This window comes from Orycteropus afer, unplaced genomic scaffold (genome assembly GCF_000298275.1).
Source record: "Orycteropus afer afer isolate SDZICR_OR568_19922 unplaced genomic scaffold, OryAfe1.0 scaffold00030, whole genome shotgun sequence".
Classification (NCBI taxonomy): Eukaryota; Metazoa; Chordata; class Mammalia; order Tubulidentata; family Orycteropodidae; genus Orycteropus; species Orycteropus afer.
In genome coordinates, this window is record NW_006921617.1 from 19,021,745 (window position 1) to 19,042,395 (window position 20,651).

At 37.4% G+C, this 20,651-nt stretch overlaps 1 protein-coding gene across 1 annotated transcript in view; it reads right to left on the bottom strand.

Annotated features, from left to right (window-relative positions):
• The window catches only part of METTL4 (methyltransferase 4, N6-adenosine), a 73,622-nt gene extending 53,184 nt beyond the window's left edge, over positions 1–20,438 (bottom strand). Inside the window, 4 exon segments of the mRNA XM_007935610.2 lie at positions 1,150–1,519; positions 14,703–14,765; positions 17,405–17,817; positions 20,360–20,438. Coding sequence (XP_007933801.2) covers positions 1,150–1,519; positions 14,703–14,765; positions 17,405–17,817; positions 20,360–20,438 — 925 coding nt within the window.
• Between the last annotated feature and the right edge of the window lie 213 nt (positions 20,439–20,651).

Here is a 20,651-nt window from a genome sequence, read left to right on the forward strand (position 1 = left end):
GCATTGTGGTAAACTGTGGTCAATGATATGAGACTAAGTATATGTGAACTGCTGTATGGAAAGTGAATTTGCTCTGTAAATCTTCACCCAAATCACAATTTTAAAAAAAAAGAGAGAGAGAAAAGAAAGTCACAAGGTAGAAAAAAAATTTTTTTCCATTAGTAAAATATGCTGTAGCTGCTTAATAGCTTAAATTTTTGCTATAAAATGTCCAAATAATAATAAACAGCAAATGCAATTCAATTCAATCAATATACCTCTTACTCACTTTCCTAAAAATACAATAATACTTATAATTTTTAAAAAAATACATAAATCATTAAGCTAAGCACTAGATATGAATTATCACATTTAATCCTCAAAATGACACTTAGAAGTAGATACTATCATATTAATTTTAGATTGGGAAACTGAGGCTCAGTTTTGAGAAGTGAACAGCCATTAATTTTGTGAATAGCAAAAGACACTGTTAATTAAACTTCAAAATCTAAATTTAAACCAGGTCTGTGTGACTGTAGATTTCAATATTTAAATTCTTTATCTTTGTACAGGAAAATGCTTCAAGAAATTTTAAATAATAAACTTGAAAATTAGCTTACAATTTCACCTAAAAACTGGAAATTATTTGGGAATTAATATTCATGGCATAGTGCCTATAGCACTTGACTGCTAACCAGAAGGCTGACAGTTCAAACTCACCAGCCACTCCTCAGAAGTAAGTTTGGGCAATCTACTTCTGTAGTGATACCGCCTCGGAAACCCAAGGAGGGGTCACTATGAGTCAGATTGGACTCAACAGCAGTGAGCTTGTAGAGATTTTTAAGTGTTTTTACTTTGCTATGAAGTATTAATTATTTTGGCTGAACATACTTGTATCATGAATTCTTAACTATAGAGCAGTATCCCTATTTGTTCTTTTGGGCACTATAAAGATTTTGACCCTTTGTTCACAATAAGAATTTAGAATTTAAAAAATACAAAACAAAAGTTCACACTAAAATAAAATTTAATATAAAAATGAAACTGGGAAAAAATGTTTACCCCATATTGTAAAATGTTGACCTTTATTCAAAATTCAGACTAGATCTTAACTTTTGAGACTGTAGAAAAAATTATCTATTTCTAATAGTAAATAAAATAATTACTTACAGTTTAGAAGTGGCTGCATACAAGAGATGTCAGACAACAGAAAACTACTTTTTGGTGGCAGCAAGTATTTCTGTCCCATTAAAGTAATCATTTTTGTGAAGCTAGAGCTGTTTTCAACAACCCGTGAAAATAAATCCTGCTCTGTAATAGACATATCATCTTCCATCAATTGTAATGTCTGAAGTTCCATTTCATTAAGAGAAGACAAATGCTTTGCCATTTCACATAATTCTGATAAATTGCAAGTATTATGTGGTAAAGTAATATGCTCACTACATGTGTCCTGTTTTTCAGAAAATGGATGAAGAAAACCACTTTTGAGACCTTCTTGGACTAACTGTGATGATCCATCCAAAATCAGCCTCCTGATCTGTAAGAGAAGTTTTTCAAAACACATTAAAAGAAAGGACATTGATAATAAAACATTTTTTTAAATAATGAGATTTCTATTATGCTTTGAGTATTTGAATTTAAATAAAGTCAAAGTTCTTAATGCATATAATAAAATAATTTTATACTAGAAGAAAAAGAATGTGCTAGCATACCTGTGAATTTTTGTTCCCTAATTGTAGAATGAAACAAACCTCACAAACATACCAATAATTAAATATCCGAATAATATACATAGGAAAATATATTCTTAAAAGTTCATAAAATGATCTTGATAATCTGAATATTCCTATAAGAACATAGAATTTCTAAGCTATGGAGATAATTTAGTTTAAATCATAAAATTTAACATTAGATTTAACTTCAGTAATTATAAAACTAATGGCCTGAGTTCGGCTTTTGGACAACGTGGAGTACCATGGATCAAATTTACCCTTTTATGTGAAATAACTAAAATGAATGGACAAAATGTGTTATAAATAAATAAATAAAAGGTTTTCAGATTTTAGATATCAAGCAGGAGGGACACTGATAGTCAAAAAAGGATAAACAAATGATTACTTTAGCTTACTGCCTTCAGAAAGTTTCCAGGCAGAAGCACAGAGAGGAGGATCCATGCAGAGTCCAATAGTCTTTCTGAGTTAAGAAGATGGACTCTGGAAAGGCAAGGGTAGCTATAGTTTTCAAGGGTAGGTACCAGAGAGGAGATAGCTACAAAATGAAAGAGTTCTTGAAATCTGTAAGGGTTCCCTCAAAACTTCCGCTTAATACTGATCAACACATTTGTGTGATTAAACTACTCAAGGTCAGGAAAAGAACCAGATGAAATAATTAGAAGCAACAATCCCCAGAGATCACACAGGTTGGATATGGCGGTACTCCCACCAGGCAGAGTGAAACATCTCATACTTCACAGGGCATCAAATAGACTACTCAGAAGCAGTCTCAGTATTGAAGGAAAAAAATAGTTCTAGAAAAAGTGTATTGTACTCTTAACTAAAAAAAGCTTAACAGAAGTCTGGAAAAGATCAACCAATTCAAAGTAATCCTGTTAAAACAAAGCTCAAGAGTATTTATGTTGTTGTTGTTGTTATGTGCCGTCGAGTCAGCCCTGACTCACAGCGACCCCTCCTTGGGTTTCCGAGGCAGTATCACTACGGAAGTAGGATTGCCCAACCTTCCTTCTGAGGAGTGGCTGGTGGGTTTGAACCGCCAGCCTTCTGGTTAGCAGCCAAGTGCCTTAGCCACTATGCTACCAGAGCTCCCGTAAGAGTATTTATAGGAATACAAAAAATATCTAGCACCCAACAAGTGAAAACTGAAGTATTTTACAAAAATTCAAGTTAGTTGGAACATAAAGAAGCAGAAAAATAGGACACATAAGAGATCAGATCACTCAATAGAAGATACAAGAATGTATGTATGTACATATGATTCTATTAGTAGGAAAAGTTGGGTAAGTTTGTTTCCAGGCCATTAAAAAGATGGGATGAGGAAGTACAAAAGGATATTAAAGCAGTTATTATAACTACATTGTGTGTGTTCAAGAACATGAAAGAAAAGATAAGCATGTTAAAGACATGGAGTCTACAAAAAAAATCTAATTTCTACAGATGAAAGCTACAATATATAAAAAGAAAAATAGACTTGATTGGATTGATAGCAGATTAAATACTGAAGAAGAAAAGATTAGTACAACTGAAGAAATAATGATAAAACTATCTAAAATGATGTAGATGAAAAAAAGACTAAAAAATAAATTAACAAAGTATCAATAAGCTGTGGGACAACTTCAAGTGGTCTAAATTGGTGTAACTGGAGTTTCTAATGGAGAGAGAGGAGGGGACAGAAAAAAATATATAATAACCAAAAATAATAACAAAAATTTTCCAAATTTAGTTAAGACTGTAAGCTTACCAATCCAAGAAGCTCAAAAACCCCAAAGAAGCAAAACAAGAAAATAATTACACTAAGAAACATCAAAATTATTTAGCTTAAACTGAAATCAGTGATAAAGAGAAAATCTTAAAATCATTCAAAGACTTCCATTTCCAGCAAAAATGAAATAATGATGAAAACCACTTTTAAGACACTGGTTATAAGGCACCAACAAACAGTGATCTCTGAGAGATGGGAAAGAAATCATAAGTAAACAGTATGACTGCTCAAGCTAACTGACTAGAGTTTCCAGGCCACAAAAAGAAAAACGTAAGCAGAGCCCAACAGATACCCCGAGTTGGGGAGATGGAGCTGAAAAGGTAACAGAAGCCACACAGTTATAGTTCACAGAACTGAGTACAAGAGCAAAGACCTATGTACACAGAAAGATTCTGGAGACCTGCACAGGGTCCCACTGGAGAATTAACCTACATAATAATAAGTGCACGCAGGAGGGAACTCTCCAAGACTGGGAAAAGGATCACACAAAATGATTAAAGAAAACAGTGCTTGCTCCTCCTACAGGGCTAAGAATAGTGCCTGTTTCCACCAGTTAGAACTGAAAACCTCATAATTTGCAGGGCTCCAAAAACACCAACCTCACTGCCATGGAGCAGATTCTGAGCAATCTTCACTGGGTTTCCAAGACTATACATCTTTATGGAAGCAGACTGCCTCATGTTTCTTCCATGCAGCGGCTGGTGGGTTCGAACCACCCATCTTCTGCTTAGCAGCCCAATGCCTTAACCACAGCATCACCAGAGTTCCTTAAATTTACAGGGCTATTGGGAAAAAATTTACCATGGCCTCTCTGAGCAAAAGCAATGACAGCTTTTTTTCCTGACAAAACTTTAAAGGATATTTGTGTAAGAAAAATCCACGGAAGATGGAAATATTATCTCCTTCCAAGACAGAAATCTGTTTGCTACAAAAGTTTAAAAAAAAAAAAAAAAAACCTCTGGAGCAAAATTTAAATAAATTTCCTTGCAGCCCATTTAAAGGATTGGGGCTCCCTAAGCTTGAGGTTCTAAGAATGTGATTCAAACCCACTGTATGCACAGAATCCAACTACGCTAATTGGCATCACGATATTGGACTTGGGGTACAAGAGCACCTATGTGAACATAAAGCTCATGATTCCTGTTATACTGTGAACAACAAAATCCTTTGTCCCTGACCTGAGTTGCAGATCTTCTCCCAATATCCTTGTAACCATGGCCAACTTACGAGTTTCCAAAAAGGTTAAAATTTCAGACCCTTTATAGTTTTTGACATTAGATAGAGTGGAAGGATCTTGCGACAGTAAAGGAAAATAATTAGCCCTAGCCTAAATCCTGTTCTAACCCCACCCAAAATATCTGAAAAGCAAGACTGTAAAGAATCAAGCTGTTCCCAAGTAACTGCTTCTCAGAGCAAAGTTAAAGGTAGTGAATCAAAGCTATGGAATACAAAAAATATCCAGCACCCAAGCATATAATAAAAAATCAAAGTTATAGTGATACAAAAATATTCTGCATCCAAAGTAAAATTTTCTGTATTTGCCATCTAATCAAAAACTATATGTCATGCAAAGAATCAGGAAAATACAACTCATAATGAAGAAGATTAATACAAATTAATCAACGGAACCCAGAACTAACACAGATGATAGACCAAGTATACAAGGGCAGTAAATCAGTTAAAACTGAATTCCATCTGTTCAAAAAGTAAAGACATAAAGAGAAAATCACAGTTCTAGAAATGAAAATAACAATCTGAGATAAAAATACACTGAATAAAAATAACAGTAGATATTACAGAATAAAATACCAATGATCTTGAAGATACAGTTAAGAAACTATACAAAATGAAACAGAGAAAAAGTAACTTTAATAAATGAAGAGTATCAGTGAGCTCGGGGCACTTTCAAGTGGTCTAAAATATGTTAAGTCTCTTCTCCTAAAGAAGAAGAGAGAAAAGAGGGACAAAATTATTTGAGGAAGTAATGGTAAAAACAATTTCAAATTTGAGGAAGACTATAAACTCATAGGTATATGAAGTTCAATGAACACAAAACAAAAGAAACATGGGAAAAAAAACTATATAAAGGAACATCATAATCAAATATCTCAAAGAGTGAAAAAGAAAATACTTTAAAACAGCTGGGGGAAGATGGGTGCTGAAGGAAGGCTCTGGCACAGGTCCAATTTGTAAAGTCTGGGACAGGCTGCCTTTTGTTTGTTTTCTCCCTAATATTCAAAGGAAATCTTTGTCAAAACACTAGCTGAGCACAAGCTAAGGAACAGTCATTATGTACACATACATACAGGGAGTCTTTGCAAAAACAGCCATGGGAAGTCACTAAACAAAAAGATCACTACAGTTTAAAATAAATAAATAAAAAGCAGCCCTTAAGGAAGGGAAAGAATCTGATTCCCAGTGCTATCACATTCTAATAGTCAAATGTCCTGGTTTCAACAAACACTCACATAAGAAAGAAGGAAGGATGGTCCATTCAATAGAACAAAATAAAATAACTGAAAGCACTACCCATGGAAGCCCAGAAAACAGACTTATTAGACATAAGTTTTAAACAATAGAGTAAATATTTCCAAAGATCTAAAGGAAAACACAACAAACTAAAAGAAAGTAGGAAAATGATACAGAAACAAATCAAGAATATCTATAACAAGACAGAAATCTTCAAAGAGAACCAAACAGAAATAATAGAGCTGAAAAGTATAATAAATGAAATAAAACATTCACAGGAAGGATTCAATGACATATACGAGCTGGCAGAAGGAAGAATTAGTGAATGTGAGGCTAGAACAAATGAAATTATAAAGACTGAATGAAATGAAAGTATAAAGCTCAGTAAACTCTATGAAAAACACAAAGAGATTCACATTAAGACAGATTATAGTCAAATTCTCAAAAAGGAAAGAGAAAGAAAAAATCTTCAAAGTAGCAAAAGAGGAACAAATTGTAACAAGTGATCTTCAATAAATTAAATACTGACTTCATTTAAAAAAAACTATGGGGGCTAGAAAGCAGTTGTTGTTAGGTGTTGTCAAGTTGGTACCAACCCATTGCAACCCTTTATACAACAGAGCAAAATACTACCCAGTCCTGTACCATCCTCACAATCATTACTAGAAGGAATTAGTCACTGGGACTGGGGGCACAGGACCACAGTCTTGGGGGACATTAAGGTCAATTGGCATAACATAGTCCACAAAGACTGTTCTACATCCTACTTCGGTAGCAACTGGGGTCTTAAAAGCTTGTGAGTGGTCATCTAAGGTGTAACTATCAGTCTCTCTTCATCTGGAGCAAAAAAGAGTGAAGAAAATGAAAGACACACACACAAAAAAAGGACTAATGGACCATGTAAACCCCAGCTATATGACCCTTAGACCAGAAGAACTAGATGGTGCCTGGCTACCACTGCTGACCACTCTGAAAAGGATCATAATAGAAGGTCCTGGATAGAGTGGGAGAAAAATGTGGAACAAAACTCAAAATCATAAAAAGACAAGCTCACCAGTCTGATAAGGACTGGTAGAACTAAGACTTGGAATCCTATGGCCCTTGGACACCCTTCAGGCCTGAAACTTAACTCACCTGCATGTTGTTGTTGTTGTTAAGTGCTGTCAAGTCGCTTCCGACTCATAGCGACCCCATGCACAGCAGAATGAAACACTACCCTATCCCGCGCCAGCCCCACAATCCCTGCTATACTTGAGCTCATCATTGCAGACACTGTATCAATCCATCTCGTTGAAGGCCTCCCCCTCTTTAGTCGACCCTCCACCCTACCAAGCATGACATCCTTCTCCAGGGAATGGTCCCTCCTTACAACATGACCAACTTTAAACCCAACAAAAAACAGGTCTATAAAGTTAACAACACCAGAGAGGTACTGTGGTAGTTAAATTTTTGTATCAACTTGGCTGGGCCTGGTTGAGTGGCTGGGCAGCTGATGGTAGTTATTCCCCATGATGAGACTGGCGATCACCTCCATGGTGGGATCTACAAGTAGCTGAGTAGCTGCCTTTGGGATGTGCTCTGCTTCCTGTATATAAGGAGAAGGCTTGGGGATAGTCTCTAACTTATGGCAAACTTGGACCCTGTGTGTAGCCGTGTCTTTCTTCAGCAGCCTGCTGTGCTCTGCCGACCTTGGGACTTACAATGGACTTAAATTAATGGCCTGCTGTGTGGTTTGGTAACATCAGGACTGTGCCTTTTTACTTGTCAACCTTGGGGCTCCCCAGCCTCAGCAGCCAGAAGAGTCTGAGTGAAGAAACACCTCTAGCTCCAGTGGGCCGGGAGCAGGAGGCAGAGCTGGACCCCAAGGTTGAGGAGCTTTCACCCAGTCCCTAGAGCCTGGCACTTTGAATTTGGACTTAAAGCCTCCAAACTGTAAGAGTTTATTCTCTCCTGTTTGTTAAGGCCATCCCATTTATGGTATATTCTTGTCAGAACGGCACTAGGTAACCAGAACAGGTACACACTTACTAGAACAATCAACCATACAACATCTCAGGGCAGCATCTGTGCAGGGATAAAATTCAGAAGGCAGGAAGGATAAGACAGAAGGATGAAGGAAAATGGTAAACACAGGGAAGTAGTGGAAAGAGTGCTGTTACATTGTAAGGACTGCAATCAATATCACAAAACAAAATGTGCATGAATTGTTGAATGGAAAACCAATTTGTTTTATAAACTTTTACACAAATCACAATCAAACAAAAAAGTCTTGATAAATTTTAAAAGATTTCATTCATATCAAGTATTCTATGACCAAAATGGATCACAGCTAGACATCAATAACAGAAAAAAAAAAAATCTGGAAAATATACAAACATAGGGAAACTAAACAACACACTACTAAACTACTAACAGGTCAAGGAAGAAATCAAAAGTGAAATCACAAATTTATTTAAGAATCAAATAAAAATGAAAACACAGCTTATCTATGGGATGCAGTGAAGGCAGTACTGAGAGGTAAACTTATATAGCAATCAAAGCCAACATAAAAAGAAAGATCTCAAAGTAATAACTCAACTACTCCAGGATCTAGAAAGAGAAGAGTCAAGTAAGCCTAGAAGAAAAGAATGAAGACCAGAGCAGAAATAAATAAAATTGAGAACAGAAAAACAATAAAGAGAATCAATAAAATCAGAAGTTGGTTCTCTGAAAAGATCAATAAAATTGACAAATCTTCAGCTATACTTACAAACAAAAGAAAAGATGCAAATAACCAGAATAAAAAATGAAAGAGGGGATGTTACAAGTGACCCAATAGAAATAAAGAGATTTATGACAGAATATTACAGCATCAAGCTAGATAAACTAGATGAAAGGGACAAATTATTAGAAGCACACAACCTATCCAAACTGACTAAATAGGAAACAGAAAGTCTCAAAAGACACATAACAAGTAAAGAGACTGGATCACTGATCAAAAATCTCCCCTCCAAAAATACAGTCCTAGACCAGATGGCTTCACTGGGGAATCCTACCAAGCATTTAGAGAGGAATTGACACCAATACTGTTTAAACTTTCCAAAAGATAGAGAAGAAAGGCAAACTCACTAATTCATTCTATGAAATTCTATTCATTCAATCATAACCCTGATACCCAACCAGACAAAACCACCACAAGATAATCAAACTACAGGCCAATATCTTTCAAGAATATAGATGAAAAAATCTCCAACAAAATACTAGCAAACAGAATCCAACAGCATATTAAAAGACTCACACACTCTTACCAAGTGGGATTTATTTCAGGAATGCAAGGATGGTTCAACATTATAAAATTAATCAACAACACTTCAATAGAACAAAGGAAAAGACTCATATGTTTATCTCTATAGATTCAGAAAAAAAAGCATTTGGTAAAATCCAACACCCTTTCTTGATGAAAACACTAAAGAAGATTGGAATAGAAGAGAAATTCCTCAATGTGATTCAAGACGTATATTGAAAAGCCAACAGCCAACACTAAATGAAGAAAGACTGATAGTTTTTCCCTCAAAATCAGAACAAGAGTCCTCACTCTCACTATTTCTATTCAATATTGTATTAGAAGTCCTTGCCAGAGCAGTAATACATGGAAAAAAAATCAAATTATCCAGATTGGCAAAGAAGTACAATTATCTCTATTCGCAGATAATACGATTCTATACATAGAACATCCCAGGGAATCCATAAGAAAATTTGTAGAGATAATAGAGAAATTTAGCAGAGTTCCAGGGTACCAGGTCAACAAACAAAAATCTGTTAGATTTCTATAAACAACAATGAGAAATCTGAAAGGGAAATTACAGGAAAAAATTCCACTTACAATAGCATCTAAAAGAATAAAATACCTAGGAATAAATCTAACCACAGATATGAAGCAAAGATGTTCCGTGTATACAATGAACTACTACTATACAATGGACTACTACTCAGCCAGTAGGAGAAATGAACTCTTAATACATTTTACAGCATGGCTGGAGCTTGAAGATATTATGCTAAGTGAAATAAGCCAATCACAAAAGGACAGATATTATATGACTTCATTTATAAAGAAAGAGAAGAAAAGGCAAATGTGTAAAGACTAAAGTTAAAAGTGATTACCAGGATAGGAAAGAGGAAAAAGGGGTTAACAGTGATGGAAAAACTGCATTAAGGATAAGGTTGCATAGCCAATTATTGTTGCGTGGTGTGTGGAGTCTTTAAAGCTTGCAAGTGGCCATCTAAAGCACAATAATTGCTCTCTACTTGCCTGGCAACAAAGGAAGGAGAGTCAGGAACAGGAGGAGGATAAGGAATGTGTGACTAAATGCCTCCATGAACAACTGCCTCCTTTGCCATGAGACCAGCAGAATTCAATGGTTCCTGGCTACCATTACTGAACATTTTGATCAAAGATTCCACTGAAAATCTTGATCAAAAGGGGGAAAATAAGAAAAGAATTTCAAATTCTCATGGACTCTAGACTTTCCGGAGCCATGGAAGGTAGATAAATCCGTGAAATTATTGTCCTGGGATAATCTTTAAATCTTAAACCAACATCCCCTGAAGTTACCTTGAAACAGAAGAGTAGTTTAGCTTAGCTCATGAATAAAGTCTGCCTTCAGTATTATGCTCTTTTAAGAATTATCTACATGGGATCAAACTGATAACAACAATTCAAAAGATTAGAAAGGAATCTTAAGGGGCTGTAAGTTTATGTTAATGAGGGAGGAACAATTTCGAAAAGGAGGGTGAGGATGCTTGCATAATTCAAAGACTATAATAAATGTCACTAAGACGTAAATGGAGAAACTCTTAAATTGCTGTATGTTTTGCTGTATATGTTCTCAACAACAAATCACATAAAATTTTGGAAAAAATAAGAAAAAGCCACACTGAAATACTATTTTTTATCTTATTACATAGGTAAAGATCAAAAACATTGATAACATAGTGTTATGGTAAGTATTCTGGTTACCTAGTGCCGCTCTGATGAGAAATATACCACAAATGGGATGGCCTTAACAAACAGTTTATTCTTACAATTTGGAGGCTTTAAGTCCAAGTTCAAAGTGCCAGGCTCTACAGGATGGGTGAAAGCCCCTCAACCTTGGGGTCCAGCTCTGCCTCCTGCTCCCAACCCTCTGGAGCTAGAGGTGTTTCTTCACTCAGACAGCTGTTGGTTGCTGAGGCTGACAAGCCCTAAGGTTGACAAGTAAAAAGGCAGAGTCCCAATATTACCAAACCACATGGCAGGCCATTAACTTAAGTCCACTGCAAGTCCCAAGGCCGGCAGAGCATAGCAGGCTGCTGAGCAACGACATGGCTACATGCAGGGTCCAAGCGTGCTAAAGACTAGAGACCATTCCCAAGACTTCTCCTTAAATACAGGAAGCAGACCACATACCCAAAGGCAGCTACTCAGCTGCTCACAGTAGATTCCACCATGGAGTTGATTACCAGTCTCATCATGGGGAATACTACACCCAGCTGCCCAGCCACTCAATCAGGCCCAGCCAAGTTGACACACATAACTACCACAGAAAGGATGTGGTAAAACCAAGAAAATCATACAATTTTTGGTTTATGATCTCCATATTCACAATTTGGTAATCTGTATGTGTTGTGGTTACCTAGTGCTGCTCTGACAAGAATACACCACAAATAGGATGGTCTTAACAAACAGGAGTTTATTCTCTTACAGTTTGGTGGCTTTAATTCCAAGTTCAAAGTGCCAGGCTCTAGGGGCTGGGTGAAAGTCCCTCAACCTTGGGGTCCAGCTCTGCCTCCTGCTCCCAGCCCACTGGAGCTAGAGGTGTTTCTTTACTCAGACAGCTGCTGGCTGCTGAGGCTGAGAAGCCCAAGGTTGACAAGTAAAAAGGCACAGTCCCGATGTTACCAAGCCACACAGCAGGCCATTAATTTAAGTCCATTGTAAGTCTCAAGGTCAGCAGAGCATGGCAGGCTGCTGAACAATGACATGGCTACACACAGGATCCAAGCGTTCCATAACCTAGCGACCATTCCCAAAGCTGCTTCTTATACATGGGAAGCAGACCACAAACCCAAAGCAGCTACACAGCTGCTTGTGGTAGATCCCACCATGGAGTTGACTGCAGTTGATTGCTAGTCTCATCATGGGGAATAACTACCACCAGCTGCCCAGCTACTCAAGCAGGCCCAGCCAAGTTGACACACAAACATAACCACAACAGTATGAAAATGCTCAAATCCTGAAACCCGAAGATTTACTGTTTGAAATGTATCCTGCAGATAAATACATACCTGTGGAAAATGACATGTGTAAAATAGATGTCAGCAACTAAAAACTAATAAAAGTTTGAAAGACAATGAGATAAAAAACAAATTATAAGATATGTTTAAGTGAAGGGAAAAAAGCTAAGTACAAAAGTGTGAAGTATACTACCATCCAAGTAAAAAAAGGAGGGAGAATAATGCATATATTACCTATTATAAATGTACAACACTGGACGGATATATTGGGAAGAGAAAGCAGGTGGCTGACAGATGGGACTGAAAGGAGACATCACTGTATATTTTTGTACATTTTAAATTTTATCATACAAATGTATTATCTATCCAAAAAAAAGACATTAAATAAACTAAACAAAAGGCAAATCTGATTATGTCATCTGCTCTTAGTATCTTCTCACTACCTTTAAAACTAAGGCTAAACGTCTTAAGATACACTTATAAATCCTGACATACCTGCTATTTCTTACTTCCCTCGCTTCACCTGTAACAACTCTTCCTTTCATATTCCACAGTCCAGCATCCTGAATCATTTTTGGTCTTCTAACAAGTCATATTCCACTTTGTTTCCAAACTTTAGCAAATGCTATTATTTTCTAAGCCCAGAACACTCTCCATTACTCTCTTCATGATTAATACCTACTCTAAAAATTGAGTTTAAACAGTTAACACTGCCTCCATAAAGCTTTCCTTAACCCCCCCAAACTAAAATATGGGTTGGACATCTGTCCGATGTGCCCCCATTGTAACTATAATTCTCCTATGCTTCTTTACATTATATTGCAATTTAATTTGTCTGTATCCCTCAAGAAGATGATAAACTCTGTAACGGAAGGACGGTACCTATCTCAACTTCTATTGAAGTCCTAGGGTTGACATAGTGTCTGTTGTACACATACAATAAATATTTGTAAATAAAATTAATTAATGAAACAGTGAGTGAATGGATAAGAAGGATGGGAGACTGATAACTTCAGTGAAGAAAGCAAATGAGGCAAGTTCTACTCCAGGCTTTATCCTAATATAAAAAACCAAACTCACTGCCATCGAGTAGATTTTAACTCATAGCAACCCTAAAGGACAGAATAGAACTGCCCCATCGGGTTACCAAAGTTATAAATCTTTACAGAAGAAGACTGCCTCATCTTTCTCCCATGAAACGAATGGTAGGTTCAAACCACTGACCTTCTGGTTAGCAGTCAAATGTCTTAACCACTGTACCACCAGAGTTAGGTGCTTCCTTAATAATGTTCTTTAAAATAGCCTAGCTGTCTTAGCTATTAATAGCCTTGTTACCAGCCCTTTTGATAGTTCATTCTTTAACACAGCATTCCAAAAAAATAAAAAAGAAAACCAAACTAATTGCTATCCAGTCGATTCTGACTCACTGACCCACATTGGGTTTCTGAGGCAGTAAATCTTTACGAAAGTAGATTGCCCCATCTTCCTTCCGCAGAGTGGGTGAGGGGTTTAAACCCCTAACCTTCTGGTTAGCAGTCAAATACCTTAGGCATTGCACCACCTGAGCTCCTTAACACAGCATTATAGCAAATATATTCTAATGTCAGTGAAATTGTTCATCAATATTAATAGCCAAATATTATCTTTATTCAAATTTGCTACTGAAGCTAAAAGAGCTCTAAATAAGATTTTTTTAAATAATTTATTTTATGACTTTTTAAGTGTGATTCCATTCTGAGGCACACAAATGTTTCATTATTTATATACATCATTAACAGTCTCCCAAGTATTTTAGCTCATTTAGCAATCTGAATAGACAGAAATTATATTCTCTAATTTCCTTTGACATCTTAAAGTAAAATTATCCTTCTTGTATCATATCATACCCTGAGTTTTATTATCTATGCAGTTTAATCTACCAAATGGCATTTCTAAGCAACAGATGTATTTCCAAAAGTAACAGATACAGTAGACTTTTGGTATTCAAGGGTTTAATATTTGTGTCCTCAACTATGTTCAGTGCATTTAAAATCCAATAGTATTTAGCCCAACCTTTCAAGGAGCTCTGTTGGCATAGTGCTTAAGGTATTGTGACTGCTGACCAGAAGGGTGGCAGTTCAAACCCACCAGGCACTCCTTGGAAGGAAGACTGGGCAATCTACTTCCGTAGAGGTACCCCCTCAGAAACTCAAGGAGAGGTCGCTATGAGTCAGAACTGACTCGATGGCAGTGAGTTTGGTTTGGTTTTGTTTTTTGTTGTTGTGAAATTGCTGTCAAGGCAATCCTGACTAACAGTGACCTGATACATGCAGATAACTGCTCCATAGGGTTTTCAAGGCTGTGACCCTTGCAAAGCCGATTGCCAGGCCTGTCAGGGTGGGTTCGAATCACTACCCTGTCAGCTGGTGGTCAAGTACTTAACCACATGTGCCACCCAGGGACTCTTTTACTCATACTAATTCCTATAGATCTTACAATGTGATCAATGAACATTTTCTACTTACCTTTGTATGGTATTCCATAGCATCCAGTTCACCTTGATTGAAAACCACACATCTTTTACGCTTCTAAAGAGTAAACAAATTACAGGAAAAACATTAGTTGCCATGTATCACAATATTAATCTTTTGAAATTATTAGCATTTTATTTCAATTGCATTTTTCATATTGTGTATTCCAATCTCTAAGTGGTAACAATCATGTGTTGAAGGAAAATGGGGCAATCTACTTCCATAAAGATTTACCGCCTTAGAAACCCAATGTGGGTCACTATGAGTCACAATCAGCTTGATGGCAGTGGGTTTGGTTTTTTTAATCATGTGTTGAGGTCAAATCAATGGGAAGGGTATGGAGTAAGGAGATAAATTTCTCAAAGTAAGTAAATAAATAAATACCAACTTAATAGGTAAGGTCTTGTTGTTGTTGTTGTTGTTTGCCGTTGAGTCGGCCCGGACTCATAGTGACCTCTCCTTGGGTTTCTGAGGCAGTATCACTACGGAAGTAGCATTGCCCAACCTTCCTTCCGAGGAGTGGCTGGTGGGTTTGAACCGCCAGCCTTCTGGTGAGCAGTCAAGTGCCTTAGGCACTATGCTAGCAGAGCTCCTAGGTAAGGTCTTATCTGCCATTAATAAGAACTTGGCATAATGCCTAAGGCATTTGATTGCTAACCAGAAGGTTGGCAGTTCAAACCCACCAGCCACTAACAGAAGGAAGACTGGGCAACCAACTTCCATAAAGATTTACCACCTCAGAAACCCGACAGGGGTCACTATGAGTCAGAATCAACTCGATGGCAGTGGGTTTTTTGGTTAGCACAATAAGGTAAGGAGCCCTGGTGATACAATGGTTAAAGCACTCAGCTGCTAACCAAAAAGTCAGCAGTTTGAATCCACCAGTGACTCTGCAGGAGAAAAGACCTGGCAATATGCTCCCATAAAGATTACAGCCTTAGAAACTCTATGGGGTTGTTCTATTCTGTCATATAGGGACACTATGGGTTTGAATTGACTTGATGTCACACAACACCAGTACCATCATATGATAAAATGTAGCACTGGAAGTGACACAAAATGAATAGTAATCAGTGTCACTTATCAGTTGATGTATTAAGTATAATTATTCTTAATTTTATTCACTTCTGAGGACAGGAACTACATATGTCCTAAAATCAAAAGAAAATGCAGCATATGGAAAGTGAATTTGCTCTGTAAACTTTCACTCAAATCACAATTAAAAAAAACAAACTGTTAAAAAAAAAAATGCAACATACTTGTAATTCTTTATGATTGATCTAAGGGTTAGAAACAAATCAGATACCTTCTGTATTTAACAACTCTGTAGAAAAGAATGTGTAAGACAATGCAATACAGAGCAGAGACTTAACACATTTTATTGCTGAAACCCCAGTGCTTACACGGTGTCAACCCCCTAGCAGGTTAACAATAAATGTTTGTTGACTGAATACACAAATGAACTTTAAGTTAAGCTAACCGTATAATTTGCTTTAGCATATCAGGAATAAGATAATTCTTGTCATGATAACATTCATTATACATATTCATCTTATATCTCAATATTAAAATATGAGAAACTTACCCTACATAAGAAACAAAGCATTAAAAGACAATGCACGTACCATGTAAATTGCAAAGGCCTTTAGAAATGTTTATTATTTGTTTGTATTAGTAATAGTAATGATATATTGTTACCTACGCAGTATTTTATTAAGCTCTCAGACAACACTATTCATTTTCTTATCTGTCCCTGACATAACAGATGATCAATAAATATGTGTGAAAAGGCAAAACGATAATGTATAAGAAGAAATCAGATGAATATTAAAAGTTCTTCTTCAGGTCCCTATAACAACATAATATACTATCTCTACTACTTTCCTTATTCTAATTCTCAATACAGCTTCTTCTTTACTTGTATCTTTCTTCCTCACTCAGTTATAAGACCCATGAGGGCAGGGACTATGTTTATCTTGTTTCATCACTCTGTGTACAATGGCACATTGAAAGAGCTCAAACATTTGTTAGATGAATAGTCAGTATTAATCTTATCTCTACCAAAGAAAACAATATAATCCATCTGACCTGGACTTTGTATTATTATCTCTGAATTCCTCAAAAACACAAATTATTAAAGCATAATTAATCTGATCATATATGGCATTCTCAAAACTTCATTAAAAGATTGCACCAGTGTGTGTACACAAATACATAACTTTTACAAACATACATTTTCTACAATAGATGTCTATTTTCATCACTAGAAAATTTTCAGAACTATCATCCTTCCTCTAAACTTTATTATTTGAGCTTATGACCCCCAAAGGATAGGCCTCTAAATATCTCCCAAAATCTGTTTGCTGCCTTGGAATTTTGCAGAAAAGGAAATAAGTTTTCAAGTAAAATCAGATGTAAAAAAACATGCAATAAAAAACCTAAGAGAGTTTTTTGTCTGCCTGATTTTATGTTTAACTTACATTCACTTTCCGTAAACTTTGCTTAATTCTGAACTATGCAAATTTGGTCTTATAGAAATGTTTGGAAAAAGTTAAAATATTCTGGATATGCTTAAGCTTTCTTATGCTTTATTGATTCTGCTTTCTACTTAGTAAATCATGATATTTGAGATACTATAATGATAAATTTCCTCTATGTTTCCTACAGAAAAATAAATATTTCTTAAAACTTTGTACCTTCCCAATGACAGAGGTGGAGACTTCTTTTTTAACACCATCCATTAACTCTTCCTTTACAATACTTCGTTGGCATTCTTCATGACCAGCTGAAGTTATATAAGGTTTGGTGACATCAAATAACTCAGATCGAAAAACATATTTTTGTATGAATGTATCACTATTTTGTCTATCATCATTCTCAGGCTTAGTGGTCAAGTCAGAAGCAGTAAATGTAGCACAGGGTCCAAAAGAAGACACAGAATCCATTTGACAAGCACCAAAGTGGGCAGAAGTGGGCACATTTTTATTGCAACAAGGCTTGTGATGCTGGTGAAGTTGATAGTTCATCTTGTTAATGAAAGAAAGATGATCCAGTAACCACCCAGGTGACAGCTGGTGTACCACAGACATTCTATTTCATAAAAAGCACCCTAGGAATTAGGGGCAAAAAGTAGAACCCAAATTTCCAGATCAAGTCTTTAAATATCCTGTATTTCAGTAAAACTATACTTCATACATACAGGAATGTTAGATATGCAAGTATATAAACTTTACATATTTAGCATTCATATTGTAGTTCTAAGGAAAATTGCAACTTTATGATATAAGCTTCTTTTAATGTGAGAGTTGATCATTTAAAATTGTCAGCCACTTCGGCCAAAGATGGTTAAAACCTGATCTTATTTCTGTGAACCCAATTTGATCCTCTTCTCTTCTTGGGCTATCTACAACCTCCTCCTTAATCCATGGATCTAGTCACCAAGCACACAATCTCGAAGTCAGTAAGTCATTGAATCCTTGCTGAAAGTGTCCTGTTAAAACAAAGAACATTACATTACCTGTGTGAATGCAGCCTTTTTCATGATATAGACCTATCTAGAGAAAAAGTAAAAAGGTTTTCCCTGGCCAATTCTTTGAGAAGTGGACGGCCTCTTCCTTCTTCCTAGTCTGTCTCAGTCTATAAGCTGGGCTGTTACCTGTTGCATTTCATTGGGCTTTAAACACCAGAGGCTCAGCCTCAAACCTCACGTCTACATGTCACCACAGTAGGACAAACCGACAGACAAGTTTGTCCTGCTGTTGGAGACCTCTCGTATCACCCCCACCTGGGTCCCTGTAGCTGACTGTTCCTCTGTCTGGCTTCCTGGCTTTTAATCCCCTTTCTCCTGCTCTTCTGGCCTACTGCTTTGGGCATCCCTGAGTTGTCCCTGGGGCTGACTGCTCCTCTGTCCAAGTTCCTGGCTTTTATCCCCTTTCTCCTGCTCTCCAATCCTGATGCTTTGGGCGGGTCTGAGTTTCCTCTCCTCACCTAATCCCTTCGGCTGATTGCTCTTCTCTCTGGCTTCCTGGCTTTTAATCCCCTTTCTCCTGCTCTTCCGGCCTGCTACTTTGGACGTCCCTGAGTTGTCTCTCCTCACCTGTATCCCTGGGGCTGTGCACGTTCTGCTGTGCATGGGATCGCTATGAGTCGGAAACGACTCGACGGCACTTAACAACAACAACAACAGAGAAAAAGTCATAGAATTTTAAGAGAGCATCTTAGCAGAAAGAAGCCAACTGCCATAAGTTGATATCAACTTACAGCGACCTTATAGGACAGAGCAAAATTGCCCCCAGAGGGTTTCCAAGGCTTTAAATCTTTATGGAAGCAGACTTCCACATCTTTCTCCCATGTTAGCAGAACAGCCTTTGTTTCTCCAAACATTCCCCTTAGCCCATTTAGCATCATTACCCTAGTAAACCACTGCTATCAGTGGAATAATAGAGGTAAAGAAGATTGCAAACTATTGGTCTAAAAAGAGCAAAATGGAATTTTGCAGCATTTTAAAAGCACTATCAGACAATCTACTTCCATGGTGATATCATCTTGGAAACCCAAGGAAGGGTCGCTATGAGTCAGATCTGACTCAACAGCAGTGAGTTTTAGTTTTAAACTCTTAACAAAATTTTAAGGTTATGGGTCCAGATCCGTAATTCATCCTGAGAAGTACTCCTTGGGGAAACTAGGCTTTTCAGAACTTCCTTATCTTTTTTCAAGAGATGATTTACTGTTCTGGATCTTGTTTTCTCAATCTAGTAGTGGAGAATTGAAAAGGGTGCCAAAATATGATGTAAGTGGGTAATAGTACAGTTAGTACTAACAGCATTTAAACTGAACCTTCTAACTCCATGGCTATTAATGTGACCACGGACCAGTTATTTGATCTCACTGAGACTCAACTTCATCATTTTTTATTGCATCTCCAAGGGTAAAGAATTAAATAAGAGAGTCTATGTACAATGCTATGTACAGTGCCTGAGACATAGGAGTTGCTCAAATAAATGCTAGCTGCAATTGTTGATGGTTGATAGAAATCCTGGTATTGCCCCCCCCTTCAATTACTACTTACAGTTAGGCCTCCTGATGGTTCTTGAGAACTAGAAATTTAGCGGGGAAGACTGAAACTCAAACAACAAACTGACTTATCCAAAATTAAAACTCTAATTAACAGCACAAGTGCTACTTGACCCCAGTATTCAGCCTTTGGCTCTGAGCTTTTTTATCACCCTTACCCCTTTCCAGGTATTGGGCAGTATCAGGAAGCAAGTTCAGGGAAGTGGCTAATTCCTATTTTGGCAAACTATTGCGTTTAAAACACCTCTTTCTAGATCGCCTGTAGTTCTCTGGTTCACATCCACCCCATTGCTCGGATTCTTCTTTGCTTCCATCCAGTCCATTCGGACTTACAGCGACCCCCACTGGGTTTCCCAGGCGGTAAATCTTTACCTTAGTATATTGCCCCGTCTTCCTTCCACGGAGTTGCTTGTGGGTTTGAACCGCCAACCTTCTGGTTAGCAGTGAAATGCCTCAGGCATTACGCCACCAGCGCTCCCCACTAGAGGGCCGTAATATCCCGGTGGGCACTCCAACCCCAGAGTTCCGGAGGCGGCCCAACGAGCGCGATGCTCAGAACGGGCACACTCAGCAGCCACTACCTCCTACATCACTGCTTCCACTATCAGAAAAATGCACGTCGCCTTCCCTGACTCCCATTATAAGAACAGCACGCATCTAAGTAGTGATCATGAAAGATGACCCTTTTCAAGGCAAAGGGGAAAAAACATCTCGTTTTCTAAGCGTCGATGGGCGCGGCCATATTGCTGTACGGAAAGCGTTTCTGGGCGACTTCGAACGTTCTGCCCACAGGTCTTCAGAACTTAATTAAAGGAGTCGGACTAAAATCGTTAGGAGACGCTTACGCTGGTCTGGAGACGACGCCAGTGG